We start from the raw sequence: 14,265 nt of genomic DNA on the forward strand, positions 1-14,265 counted from the left end.
TCTTTTTGAGACAGGGACTCACTGTGCAGTTCAGGCTGGCCTCGAGCTCACTTTGTAGCCCAGGCTGGTCTCAAACTCGCAACAATCCTCCTGCCTCAGCCTCCTGAGTGCTGGGATTACAGGCATGTGTCACCATGCCTGGCCACCTCTATTTCTTGACATCTAGTCTAATACTAATCTAGTCAGAGCTCAGAGTTTTTGTATATTTGTTTGTCTTTTTGAGACAGGGTTTCCCTATGCAGTTCAGCTGGCCTTGAACTCACTTTGTAGCCCAGGCTGGCTACAGTGATCCTCCTGCCTCAGCCTCCTGAGTGCTAGGATTACAGGCATGTGCCACCATGCTCGGCCTCAGAGTTTTAGTGGTGAGGAGGAAGAACCTAGGATGCCAGGGTTCTCCAAGGAGGAGAACATGGTGCACTTTGCATTTTAATCTTTAGTCTTCTTTATTCTTCTCATATTTTTTTCCTATTCCCAGATGAGTCCTAGAATCTATGCAAATATATAGTTTTGAAAGGAGGGAAGGGGAAGGAAAGATCCTCAGAAGAGAAGTGAGTTTTGAAGGGAGGTAGTCCTTTACCATTCTTTGTTCTCCCTTTGAAGCCCACAGAGAAGGCCCAAAGTATAGGGATGCAGAGCCGACTTAGCATCTGCGTTTCCTTCCTGCCTAAGTTATGCCCTGTGTGTAATCTGGGCTAGGGACGGCGGGAGGACAGATCTGAGGTACTGGGCTGTGGCTGCAGAGCTGCAGCTCCAGGAAGGATGTGAGTGAAGGTCACACTATAGTGAGCATAGCTCTAGTCTCAGCCCAGCTGTGCTTCTGTGACTCTATTCTTTGGAATTGGACGCTATTGCTCCTGAGGTGGTTTTGTTCCCAAGGAACATGGGAGAAAGGGTGGGGGGGTAACAGCTGTGATGGAAGCAGCCCCAGAGCATCCTGTGAAGAGGGAATTGGCGGATGCCAATTCTTGGAGAGGGGGCTGGGTCTAAAGGTTTTCCTTGTTGATGTTTTTTGACACTTCCTGCAACAGGATTCTCCTTGATTTGATTTCTGCAAATTCTTAGATTGATTTCTACTGTGTATGTGAAGATAAAGGGCATTATTGTTTTCTAGGAAGTTTCTTCTGAGGGTGCAGAAATTCTGGCCTGCAGGTTGGAAGTATTTTTCTGCACGGTTGGGTTTCTCTAATGGGAGGAGAGCGTTAGTGGCAGCATCCAATAACCTGGAGGATTTACGTTATTTTGAGTCCTTCTGAGAAGGGAGTTGTTAGAAGGCAGTGAAGACTTAGAGCCCATTTTGTTTTTCCTGCTACTTTTCTTCTTGGTGCCTGGCCTTTACTGTGATGTTTTCTTCAGATCCCTCTGTGTGCTTCTTGCTTCCTGGGGGACCTTTGTGGAACTAAAAAATAGAAAGCTGTTTAGCAGCCTGGAGCAAGGAGACATGCTTGAGCCCACTGCACTGCATAGGAAAGAAGACATAGCAGCTCATGCTTCACCAAGCAGGCACACAGAAGGGCTCAGAGGGTTCCAGCAAGGCTCTGAAGACTGCAGATTTCAGCGTGGGAACTGTCTTAACTTGTAGGAATTCAACCAAGGCTTTTCCCTCAGCGCTCTCTCCTCACAGCATCGAACTGGGGGCTGGCCACCATGAGTCTGCGTTACAAATGCAAGCCACCTGCAGAAGTGCCAGTAGCCCTCTCACCTCACTGAAGTGCTCCCCCCCACGGGGCCTTTGCTGGCCATGGCTTCTCCCTTAGGTTATTGGTGGTCCTTCCAACCATTAGTGGTCAATGAAACGCAGAAGAAACGAAAGTGATCAGTCGGTGTGCCTTTCGGCAGCTTCCAGAGGTCAGGGACAATTGGGTGTCCTCTTTTGGAAGCTGCACAGTTGTAGCTTATATTGAAATGGCCTGCCCCAGAGCAGAGTTGGTTGGCCTGTGCTCTTAGGGTGATTAAGTCTCCAGGGGACTTGGCCACATCCTAGCCTTTCACCTTAAGGGCTTTTTTTTTTTTTTTTGGTTTTATTCCGGTATCGGGAGTCAAACTCACGACCTTGCACTTGCCAGGCAGGTGCTGTGCCGCTGAGCTAAATCCCCAGCCCCCACCCTGAGGGCTTTTATTGGGAAGTTGGGTCCACAGAGATGCAGATCCCCAGGGCCTGCCTTTTGGGGTCTGAATCCTCATTATGGTGGGTCCTTCTTTGTTAACCTCTCTGTTTTACTAGACTCATTAGCAAGTCTTGTTGGAGAAGAGATGGGTGAGGGAGCGGGAGAAGAGGACAGCTCCACATGTGAGTCAGAGGCCTGGGAAGTAGCTGGTGGGGGACTGGGGTTTACATTGAATCACAGGGTTCTAAATGGGATGCCAGAAGGGCAACCCGGGCCTACTGCTCTGGGCTTTTGTCAGTGAGTATAGAGTTATATGCAGCAAAGCGCTGAATACTGTTCTGACCTGATGCTGTAAGGTTCTCCGGCAGGTTTTAGAACTGGAAATTGACACTCTTTTCCCTCTCTTGTAGTCGAGTCATCCTGCCTGTGTCTGTAGATGAGGTAAGTTCTTTCTCTTTCTTACCATACTTCACGAAAGTGCTTGTGACCACTGGCTCAGTTGGGCTGCGAATAGCCATACTCTTTGTACAGCCCTTGTATTAGTTCTAACATAGCGACAACCAGTGCCAGTTCTAGTTGCAGGAGGGCATTTGCTTGTAATATCCGGAAGGTGTTAGCATGCTGGATGACTCTGATGAGAGACCAGCCCAGCTCCTCTTACCTGCTGGGACTGTACTCTTTGGAGATGTATTACTGATGGGATTAGGTGTGTATTTTGGGGAACCTTTGTGACTTGTCTGGGAAGGGGGCATGGCTCTATCTGGTTGTGTGACAAACCAGTAGGGCCAGAAATCTGAGGCCCTCCTTAGCCATGCTAGGTGACTGCAGGAAGGACCAAAGCACAGAGCCCTCCTTTTACGGAGGGCAGGGGATGACAAATGCACTTGGCTTGCTCTCTGGCCTTTTATGGCGGCTGGGTCTGATGTCCCAGTTCGTGGGGATCTGGCAGCAGCATTTGCCACAGAAGGTTCATGGGTCAGGCTGACTCAGAGCTGGTGTCCTAGACAGCAGAAAGCTGTCATGGAGCCTCCCTGGTCTCACCCTTTCTGTGAACTTCCTGCATTCTCCTCTCCTGGCATAGTCTTGCTCTTTTGCCTTCTGAATCCACAGGCCCTGCCCCACCTTCTGGTGAAACTCAAGAGTTTGGGTGCAGTTTGTCAGCCCATGTTGTGCCTTCTGTCATTGGGCTCCATCTCATTCAGGCCCAGCATGAAGGTCTCGTGATAACTTTCACTCTGTTCCAAACAGAAGCTGGACCTTTGAAAACTCAAATCAGGCTGACAGAGCCCACAGCCCTTTTCAGATGAGACAGGCTGGGCATGGTGGCGCACGCCTGTAATCCCCACACTCGGGAGGCTGAGGCAGGAGGATCGTTGTGAGTTTGAGGCCAGCCTGAGCTACAAAGTGAGCTCAAGGCCAGCCTGAACTGCATAGTGAGACCTTGTTTCAAAAAGACAGAAAAAAAAAAAAAAGTAAAAAAAATTTAAAGAGGGGATGTAGTGTTAAGGCTTTGGGTTTAATCTTGAGTAAAACACAAACAAACAAATGACAACCAAGTGATTTTTCCAAACTGGAATGCCAGGCTAGAGGGTCTAGTGTGTCTGTTGCTCTGAAAGTTGGTGGTGGTTTTTCTTTTTTTGGGAAAAAGGCAACAACTTGTTCTCTGCTATACAGGATCACCCCCTTAATTCAGTAAGATATCTCCTAGAAATTTGGGGTTTCCTCAGTGTGGTATTTTGGAGCAGAGTGGATGTTTTTACAGGGATTTTCTTGATAGAATGCAGGTTGAGAATGTCTCTGAGAATGCTGTAGACCAAGGAAGCCAGAACAGTCCAGGCACAGGTACTTCTCAGCTGCTTTGCCATCAGACAAGAAGGGCCAGAACCCTGATTGCTCATAACAGAACTAAGAGTAGAAGGATGGGGAACTCCCACACTGAGAGCTTCCACAACTGGCAGTTTTTAACTGGTGGTGGGTTTTTTCCAGTGTTGAAGAAGTAGCAGGCCAGGGCAAGGCAGTTGGGGTATTCAGAGCCTAAAGTCTAAGCAAAAAGTTTGAAGTGCTGGTTAGGATTCATCTATCTGTGCTGATGGTCAGCTTATTCCTGGTAAGAAACCACTGGCAAAAGCCAGGTATTGTGGTGCACGGCTGCTCTGGTGGCTGAGGCAGGAGGATCACCTTGAGCTCAAGACCAGCCTGAATTACCCATTGAGACCCTGTCTCAGAAAAACAAGCTGGATGTGGTGGTGCACACCTATAATCCCAGCAGTGGGGAGGCTGAGGCAGGAGGATTGGATTGTGTGAATTCGAGGCTAGCCTGATGTACGTAGTGATTTTAAGACCAGCCTGAATTAGAGTGAGAGCCTGTCACAAAAAAAAAAAAAAAAAAAAAAAAGGAGGGGTAAAAGAAGGACCTTAGGTTCAATCTCTGTGTCAAAAAAGCCTCCAGAAACAAAAACCATTGACAAGAAAGCAATGCCTGACCTGGTAGGGTGAAAGGTCCCCTTTTAATGGCTTGAACCTTAGTTCCAGGAGATCAGAAAATTCTTGAATGGGAAGCCAGAGAAGAAATGATTGACCTTCTCAAGAATCTTTGTCAATAACCCCATCCAGACTCACGGTTCCCATGGGAACAACCCAGAATTGTGTAATTGGTAGATTCACTTCCTAAATTGGAGGCCATGACTTAAGGACCGTGGAGTTTCTGATTTGTGGGAGAAAGAGAGAAAAGAGAAGTCATGTCTTTATAATCATCCTGATGGCCTGAATCGATATTTGGGGAAGAATTAGCTTCTGGCTAGCCAGAGTCTTTGGCCTAACACTGCCTGGGTTTCTGGGCATCTGCAGCACAGCAAAAAAACACTCTGCTGTCTGACATGGGTGTGTTCACCTGTGGGTCCTGGCTCAGGCCAGCCCATCTTCCACTGTGGGCTGGGCTGTTTTACTTCTTGTTTCCAGAGATTCATGTCACCACCCTCCTGTGGTACCTGACCTGATAGGCCCATGTACTTGGAACCAGCAGCTGTACTGTTTCTCATGACATGTTTCACGTCAGTATTTGTGGCCCACCCACTACATATATTTTCCTGAACTTCCACTCTCAGATTGCCAAAGCGGTGGAGTCTCTGTTTTTCTTGTCTGGTTTGTTCATTTGTGTTCTCTTCTCTCTCTCTGCCTGTCTTTGTCTCTCTCTCTCTCTCTGGGATAGAATTTCACACTCTGTTGCATAGACTGCACTTAAATTCTTGGGTTCAGGCGATTCTGCCTCAGCCTTCTAAGTAACTGGGACTACAAGCACATGCCACCGTTCCTGGCCTGTTTCTCTTTTTCTTAGCTGAATGTTTTAGTTCATTGAGACAAGGGAACAAATGTCAAGGGTAGGGGAGCATTGTCCTATGCCTGTGATGACTGCAATCATGGCCTCCTTGGGGTTCCTTATCCTATTGAATGGTCGGACCCCCACCTCTACTGCCCCCTAGCCTGAGTCCAGCAGCTTTCCCAAGATGCAGAACATCTCTGCCAAAGGGAACCCTCTGACATGGAAGGTGTTCCGCATTTGTAACTTGTGCAGGCCAGTCTTACCCCTTTGGATTAGCAAGTCTGCCTTCCCTTGTCTCATTGGGATTAAAGGATCAGAATATCAAGAGAGATTAAAGGGGTAAGATGCCATCCAACAGACTGATCCTCTTAGAGCCTGCCCTCTGATTCCTGCAGCTGAGGAGAGACCCAGTAAAGACAATTAGTCTCTGCCTGGGGCCCCTTCCACAAGCATGATCTAGCACCATGACCTGGCAACCCAGGCCTCACAGCCAGGCCCTCTTCCCAGCCTGCCCTTTAGGACAGCTGAGTCAGTGGTTAGATGCCCTTGTGACTATTCTCTGAAATAGAGTTCCTGCTTCTTAGGAACCCCTGGCTCAGCCAAACCCTGACCCACTTGATAGGGGTTTCATGTGTGCCTTAGCTAAGTCGTGGAGCTGGAAAAGCACAGGGACAGTTTGGGATTCTGTGTAGGCACTGAGGCAGCACTGATATTGCTTAGAATTAGCAAGGTCAAGGTGACGGCTCTCACCCAGATGTTCCTCTTTACGGGATTAATGGAGCCTGGATCACTTGCCTGCGCTTTTCCTTGGCATTTTGTGGTGGGTTTTTGCTTTGGAAATTAGGGCTCTTTCAGCTTCATGGTGAGTAGTGAATTCCAGACTTTTCCCAGAAATTTCTCTGCGGTGCTCAAGAAGCTGCCATAGAACAGGCTTCCCGACCTGAGGGGAAGTAGCCCTGGAAGCTGCTCTGTTGCTTTGCTGGTGCCAACAGTGGTTCAGTGGTAGAAGGCCAGAGGTGCAGCTTCTCTGTTTCAGTGTCAAAGAGAGAACCTGGTCTTTCACCTGGAGGAGTATCAGGGGCTTGGAAAAGGAGAGTGGAGGGTCAGGAAAACCTTAGTCCCCTTCCCCAACGTACTGGATAATTGAGCACTGTACTTGGTTTTCTTTTTCTCATACTACCAGAACGGTTGTGCCTGTTTGGTGCTTGCAGCGGTGGAGAAGATGCGTCTTTTGGTGTAGATGTAACTTCCTCTATTGACAGCCACTGTTCGTTCTCTCTTCACCATATTTTTCTCTACAGGTGGCTTTCCTCAGAGAGAAGGGGGCAGAATGGCCAGGCCTAGGCACTGCCTGAGGGGTCAGAGGAGGCCAGTGATCTTTTTTTTTTTTGGTCTTTTTGAGACAGGGTCTCACTATGCAGTTCAGGCTGGTCTTGAGCTCACTTTGTAGTTCAGGCTGGTCTTGAACTCGCAATGATCCTCCTGCCTCAGCTTCCCCAGTGCTGGGATTACAGGCCTGCACCACCACACCCAGCAAGGCCAGTGATCTTGACAGGTGACTTGATAGGGTGGCATGTGACCCAAATAAAGGAAAAGCATGCTTTTGCTATCTAGTAACTGCCAACACAGAAGGGGCACCGAGCCAGCAGACCTGGGAAGCAATCTGTACTATCTGTCTACACTGTTTCATACGGGAAACAGTAGCACTTACTTCAGCACCACCAGGGGTTTGATTGCCTAAAACACTTTTCCTGAGTTCCTTGCAGGGTAAGGAAGGAGCCAACCCTAGAGAAAAAGCAAGTGGGTGAGTTTGCTTTACAATAGAGGTGGATTTTACAGAGCACTGGAAAACTTGCCTTTGATAAACAGTGGTGGCTTAGGATCTGTGCTTTTTTTTTTTTTTTTTTTCTTTTTGTCTTTTTGAGGCAGGATTTTATTATGCAGTTCAGGCTGGTCTTGAACTCACATTGATCCTCCTGCCTCAGCCTCCCTGAGTGCTGGGATAATAGGCGTGCACCACCACATCCAGCAGTTTCTGTTTAAATGAATGGAGTAAAGAGATAAAGTATCTGGCAAGCAACCCAGATCCTGTTCTTGGGTCTTTTTTTCTTTTCTTTCTTTTTTTTTTTTTTTTTTTTTTTTTTGTACCGGGAATCGAGCTCAGGACCTTGCGCTTGCCAGGCAGGCACTTACGCCGCTGAGCTATATCCCCGGCTCTTGGGGTCTTAAAACAGTGCCAGAGACAAGTCCAGGGCAAAGGCTACCTTGTGAAGATTAGGTATATTTGCCTGCCTCTTTAAACCCTTATGGGTGAAGTAAAAATTAAACACAGTTGATGGCTAAAGCAAGGCCGTGGAGCAGCATCTCAGTTGCTTTGTGTAGATGTGGGCAAGGCCTGTTGTAAAACTTTAGGATGAGCTTCCGAATAGGGAGACCCCAGGGTCCACTTGGAAGTTACCAGCAGCAATACCGAGTGACTGTTGAGAATAATGTGTGTTACTCTGTTCCTTTAGTATCAGGTAGGGCAGCTGTATTCTGTGGCTGAGGCCAGTAAAAATGAAACGGGTGGTGGCGAAGGCGTGGAGGTCCTGGTAAACGAGCCCTATGAGAAGGATGGAGAGAAGGGCCAGTACACACACAAGATCTACCACTTGCAGAGGTACGTGACTGAGGCTGCAGGGTGGGACGCTGCTTGATTTGGCAGTGGGATGGATGGGTGTCTCCAGGTTCTTAGCCAGCTGCTCAAGTTGCTTTACCTGTGAGTGTGGGCATAGGTGATTTCTTTGTTCATTTAAATAAAAATTCTTTTCCTACAACAACCATTGAGAATAGTTAATGATTTTTCAATAGGTCACTCATGTATAGCTCTATTTATTTTCTTTAGAAGCCACTTTGAAGATACCAAAGTATAGTACAACAACTCTTGATAATCTCCTACCTCTTTTGTCTGTAACTCACTATTATTTGTCTATTTGTTTTCCTGAGAAACTATTTTGTAGACAATAATATGTAAAATGATAACCATTGATAATTTCCTACCATTTTGTCTGTAATTTGCTAAGTCCCGCCTATTATTATGTTATCCTTCTTTTATTCTTTAAAATTAAAAAAAAAAAATTAAAAATAAATAAATAAATAAATAAATAAATAAAAATTCTTGTTATTTAAAAACAAAATAAACAATACTTGGTCCACTGGGCTCCCAGTCTCCAGACATGCCAGTTTGTTTTGGGGGACCCTTTCCATGGTCTGGAAGTATAGAAGTAGTTCATGTGTGTGAATGGGTGTTTCTTTTCTTTATTGTTATTTACATAGGTAGGATCCTACTACTATGTGTGTGTGTGTGTGTGTGTGTGTGTGTGTGGTGTTCTTTGCTGTTTTTTTGTATATCAGGTCATAGCTGTCTTTCACTCCCAGCATATCCCACCTCATTCTTCTAAAGCACACATAGTATTTACAGTATCGTATTAGGCAGATGTGCTGTAAGCTGTTTAACCAGTTCTCTCTTGGTATATATGTGTAGTCATTTCCAGGTATCAGTATACTCCAGTAAAATTCCTTTGGCATAAATATTGTGCGCTTTTGTTTATTTTGGTACCAGGAATTGAACCTAGGGGCTTCATACTGGACTATATATCCCCAGCCTTCTTTTTTTTTTTTTTAGTTTTTCTCCGGTACCAGGAACCGAACTCATGACCTTGCGCTTGCCAGGCAGGCGCTTTTGTCGCTGAGCTAAATCCCCAGCCCCTTTTTTTTTTATTTTGATACAGGATCTCACTAAGTTCTTACATTGCCCAGGCTGGGCCTGAACTTGCAATTTTCCTGCCTTAGCCTCCCAGGGAGCTGAGATTTCAGGCATGTATCACTGTGCCCAGCCACCAATTTCATTTTCATTTGGTAAAATCCCTGATCTGCCATAATCTCACATTCTGGTGATAAAAAGTGCTAACCCAGAAGGGTTCAGGATTTTGTAGGGCAGGAGCAGGAGAAGATTCTCCCCCTTCACAGAGGAAAGCCTCACTGATCCTATTCCCTGGTTTATTCTTAATGTTTCTTAAGCCTTCTTTGTTCTTAATGTTTCTTCTAGCTTCTGCATTCCAATTGACTATTAACTAGGGAATTAGCAGTAGGTTAAAACAAGCTCTAAATAATGCCTTCCCCATATTTTTGTTTGCCTATTTGTATTTTTTTAACACATTCCTGCCAACTTGAACCACCAGTGGTTCGTGCATGACTGTCTCATTGGGCGGCTTATACCACCGGCGGTACAAACAGATCTAACCACTTTTATCAGCCTTTGTACTAATTAATAAAAAGTCACCTGATGGGATACTCATGCATGTACCACTGGTGGTTCAAGCCGCCCAACAGCCAGACATACAAATTACAGCCCATTGTGAACATACTAAGGATGACTTTGCGAAGAGATGGGCCAATTAGGAACAGAGAGGAAGTTCGTGCATGAGGAGGTTAAGACCTGTCTTACCTGCTTCCTATCAAGAACTGCTACCACCATGCTTTCCTTAACATCAAAACAGCCAACTGCAAGAGAAAGCAAACTGTGATTGCCCTGTTCCCTGTCCTCAAGAGGATAAAAGCCTTCCTAGCAAATCAAGTTCTGTTGACTCACATCCTTATCCTTAAAATGTCCATTGTTTCATTGTCTGTGGCCTGGATTACTACTAAGCTCTCAGCTGGTCTCCCTACTCTCTGAGTTTCTACACAGGTGTGAGTGTTCTGACTGGAAGACCTGTTGCTCCCCAGCTTGAAAGCTATAGATGGCTTCTCTTTGTCCCTGGGGTGAAGTCTGTACTTTCTGACCTAATTTACAAGATCTTTTATGACCTGGCCCCTGTGTGTTCCCTTGCATTCCCCACCTTGTACCTTGCATCAGCTCCTCTGAACTTCTATCTCCCAGCTTTGCCTGTCCTACTCCCATCCTTCCATCCAGCCTGTATAGTCCCCGTTCTGTGTCTTTATGTCGTCCTGACTTTCCAGAGGACTCTTCCCAGAGCCTGTCCCTCTCCTGCATGTTTTTGTAGTACTCAGACCTCCAGAGCCCTGTGCTCACCCACCTAGCTTCAGTGTTGTCATTTGCCTGCTTAGTTACGCTACCCACTGTTTGGTTTCTCTGTGTCCCAGCTTGTGACACACAGAAGTGTCACTTGAGTGTGTGAGTAAATCTCATGCTTGCTTTGAGGTCCCAGAGTTAGATCTCTACTGAGGTTCTTTCTCTTAGGCCTGAGGTACTAGGATGATGAGGTTGCTAGAGCTGCTAAAGGTGATGTAAATTACCAATTAAAAACCAAGAAAGAGCCAGGCGTGGTGACACATGCTTGTAATCCCAGCACTGTGGGAGCCTGAGCAGGAAGAGCACAAGTTCTAGCCCAGGTTGGGTAACTTAGAGACTTAGTAAGACCCTGTCTCAAAAAAAATAAAATAATATAAAAAATAAAATGGCTGGGAATATAGCTCAGTGTGAAGGCCCAGGGTTCAATCCCCAGTAGTGTGCCCCCTCCCCCTCAAATTTGGTCCATACTATACATATTTTTCTACAACCTGAGATGAAAATTGAGTAGAAGAAAGTAGTTTTTCCTGGGAAGCAGATGACCCTGAGGCCTGCCTGTTCCCTTAGAACTTACAAGAGTAAACCAGATCCCCTCAGACCCCACGTTCTAAGTTAGTGAGCTAGTCGCTCTGGCCCATAAACCTAGACTAAGGAGTACAATTCCACTTTGCAAGTGCATGCTCACAGGTGCTGTTTTCGCATTTTTTTTTTTTTTTTTTTTTTTTTTTTTTGTTTTTCTCCGGTACCAGGAACCAAACTCACGACCTTGCGCTTGCCAGGCAGGCGCTTTTGCTGCTGAGCTAAATCCCCAGCCCCTGTTTTCGCATGTTATCCTCATTCTATGTAGTATCTGCCCCCTACTGAGGTCTGGAAAGTGCATAATGAGCATGTCATGGCCAGTAGGCTACAGTGAATAGCCTGGGGCTACTGTGATCCTGGTGGGTGAGGGGCAAGTTTTGGGCGGTGATGGTAGCCAGTCAAGGTGAGGTATGAGGCTCTGGCATCTCACACACAAATGTAACCTGCTTATCTCATGGAGACTTACTTGTCAACTCCCCTTTGAAAAAGCTGGGTCTGTGGGTTGAAGAGCATGATGGGAAAGCCTGTTGTCTCTTTCCTCTCCTGTGTCTCATCACTCCTTTTTTTGATACAGCAAAGTACCCACATTTGTCCGAATGCTGGCCCCAGAGGGAGCCCTGAATATACATGAGAAGGCATGGAATGCCTACCCTTACTGCAGAACCGGTGAGTACAGACTTGGCTAGAAGGTGAAGTTTGGGCCCCATGGCAGACCTGAGAGTGTGAAGTCGACCTAGGGGTGGGGCTTCACATCCCACCTTCATTTTCCAGACTAGGGAAGTGAAAGGATGAGACTAGGGGCGCCTCCTAGCCTGGGGTGCTGGTGTTGTCTTCATAACTCAGTGGTCGACTGGGTAGGAAACACAGCTGGGTCACAGCTTGAGAGCATAAAACTAACCCCTCCCATTTGGGGATGTTATGATCATTTTGATTGTTTTTACTGCTTGCAAAATAATGTTGCCCGTGTATATTTTGGAAAATACATAAAAGCAGAAGAGCACAATCACCACCAGTAACTTTCATCTCTAGTAGTCATTTCTAACTTTTATGTTTTGTTTTGGTTTTTTTTTTTGGTACTGGGGATTGAACCCCGGGGCATTGCACCACTCTAGCACTGAGCTACACTCGCACCCTTTTTAAAACTTTGAGACAAGGGCCTGGGGATTTAGCTCAGCAGCACAGCGCCTGCCTGGCAAGTGCAAGGTCATGAGTTCGATTCCCAGTACCGGAAAAAAACAAAAAATAACTAAAAAATAAAATGAAATAAAATAAAATTTTGAGACAGGATCTCACTAAGTTGCCCAGCCTGTCCTCAAAGTTGAAATCCTCCTAATATTTAGCCTTCCAAGTGGATTGATTGCAGGCATACACTACCATGGTAGGCATATAGATAGCTAGACAGACAGACAAATGGAAAGAAAAGTGTGATACATTTTTCTTGATAAATTTTTTTTTTCTCTTTTGTCTTTTTGAGACAGGGTCTCGCTATGCAGTTCAGGCTGACCTTGAGCTCACTTTGTAGCCCAGGCTGGCTTCAAACTCAGCAATCCTCCTGCCTCAGCCTCCCAAGTGCTGGGATTACAGGTGTGCACAACCACGCCCAGCTAAACCCATGTGTTCTGAATACTGAGTTCAGTATAAACTGCAGATCAAAATATTTGGGAGTTAAAGATTTAATTCAGTGGGAGAGCATTTGCCTAGCAAGTATAAGGCCCTTGATTTAGTCCTTAGCACAAAAAGAAAAATAAAAAGGCAAAAGTATGTGGGAAAAATAAATCTGGGCTAGACTGTACCTTGGTGGTGGAATAAGACCTTGCCTGGCATATGTGACCTAGGTTTAATCTCCAGAATAAGTAATATAGTATAATTATTTACACTGTATTAGGTATTATAGCTTATTTAGAGATAAATTTTTATGGGAGATGTAAGTTATATGCAAGTACTATGCCTTTTTTTTTTTTTTTTTTTTTTTGTACCGGGAATTGAACTCAGGACTTTGCGCTTGCCAGGCAGGTGCTTATGCCGCTGAGCTATACCCCCGGCCCTATGCCATTTGATATAGGAGACTTAGCATGAATTTTGGTATCCTGAGGGTGTGGTGGGTTTTTTTTCTTTTAAATGTTTTTTTATTTTTTTTAAACCCAGGACCCTTTTACTTTTTGTTTGGAAATGAGTCTTGCTAAGTTGCTAAATTGCCCAGGTTTAAGTAGAGCTTGTTATCCTCTTGCTTCCTGCTTGGAACAGGTGTACACCGCTATACCTGGCTGCCTTTCTTTTCCCCTAGTACTAGGGATGAATTCAAAACCTTGCCTGTGCTATGCTATAGGCAAGCACTGTAGTGCTGAGCTACATCCTCAGCCCTTTTTTATTTTTTTTTTTGGAGGGAGAGTTAGTTTTTGGTACCAGGAATCAAACTCAGGACCTGGTGCTTGCCAGACAGGTGCTTGTGCCACTGAGCTGTATCCCTGGCTCTCAGCCCTTTTTTAAATGTTACTTTGAGACAGGGTCTTATTAAGTTGCCTAGGTTGGTTTCAAATTCCTGGGCTCAAGCAATTACCCTGTCTTAGCTTCCCAAGTGGCTAGGATTATCAGTGTGTACCATCACACATCACACATCACACATCACACACCACACATCACACTGTGATCTTTCTAAACCGTTCTCTTATTGCCAAATACTGAAATTTTCAGTTTTATTGTGTTGTATCTACCTTTGACCACTGAGACTCAGAAGCTCGAGAGAGGCAGTCACAGGAAAGGGCCTGTCCAATTGCCCTAGAGAAGAGACACTGATGTTGTTGAGGTGAAGTTGAAATGAGCCCAGTTGTTCATGACAACAGATTTAGAGACAGTGATCACCAAAGTCCATTATGTACCCATGGAATTTTCTTGATGTATAAGAGAGTTTCGTTTATGCGCTGTAAGAACCTTCACCAACTTGGCATGAAGGAGGCAAACAGATAGCATGAACATCTCCACGCCTGGGGCAGGGTTCTGGGTGCGGGGCTTGTACCACTGAGAGATGCCACTGTCCCCTGTGTTATTTTATTTTATTTATTAATTAAATAACTAATTGATTAATTAATTTTTTGGTACTTGCAATGAAACTCAGGACCTTGCGCTTGCCAGGGAGGCACTTGTGCCATTGAGCTATATTCCTGTTCCCCCATGTAATTTTTTTTTTTTTTTTTCCC

The 14,265-nt window shown here is 45.6% G+C and overlaps 1 protein-coding gene across 1 annotated transcript in view; it reads left to right on the forward strand.

Moving 5' to 3' along the window:
* Pitpna (phosphatidylinositol transfer protein, alpha) overlaps positions 1-14,265 on the forward strand; it is a 37,903-nt gene that overhangs the window by 2,024 nt on the left and 21,614 nt on the right. Inside the window, exons 2-4 of the mRNA XM_005402620.2 lie at positions 2,516-2,546; positions 7,938-8,083; positions 11,646-11,737. Coding sequence (XP_005402677.1) covers positions 2,516-2,546; positions 7,938-8,083; positions 11,646-11,737 — 269 coding nt within the window. The remainder of the gene's footprint in view (positions 1-2,515; positions 2,547-7,937; positions 8,084-11,645; positions 11,738-14,265) is intronic.

The sequence above is a fragment of the Chinchilla lanigera genome, unplaced genomic scaffold (assembly GCF_000276665.1).
Source record: "Chinchilla lanigera isolate Chin_1 unplaced genomic scaffold, ChiLan1.0 scaffold00080, whole genome shotgun sequence".
In the NCBI taxonomy this organism is placed as follows: Eukaryota; Metazoa; Chordata; class Mammalia; order Rodentia; family Chinchillidae; genus Chinchilla; species Chinchilla lanigera.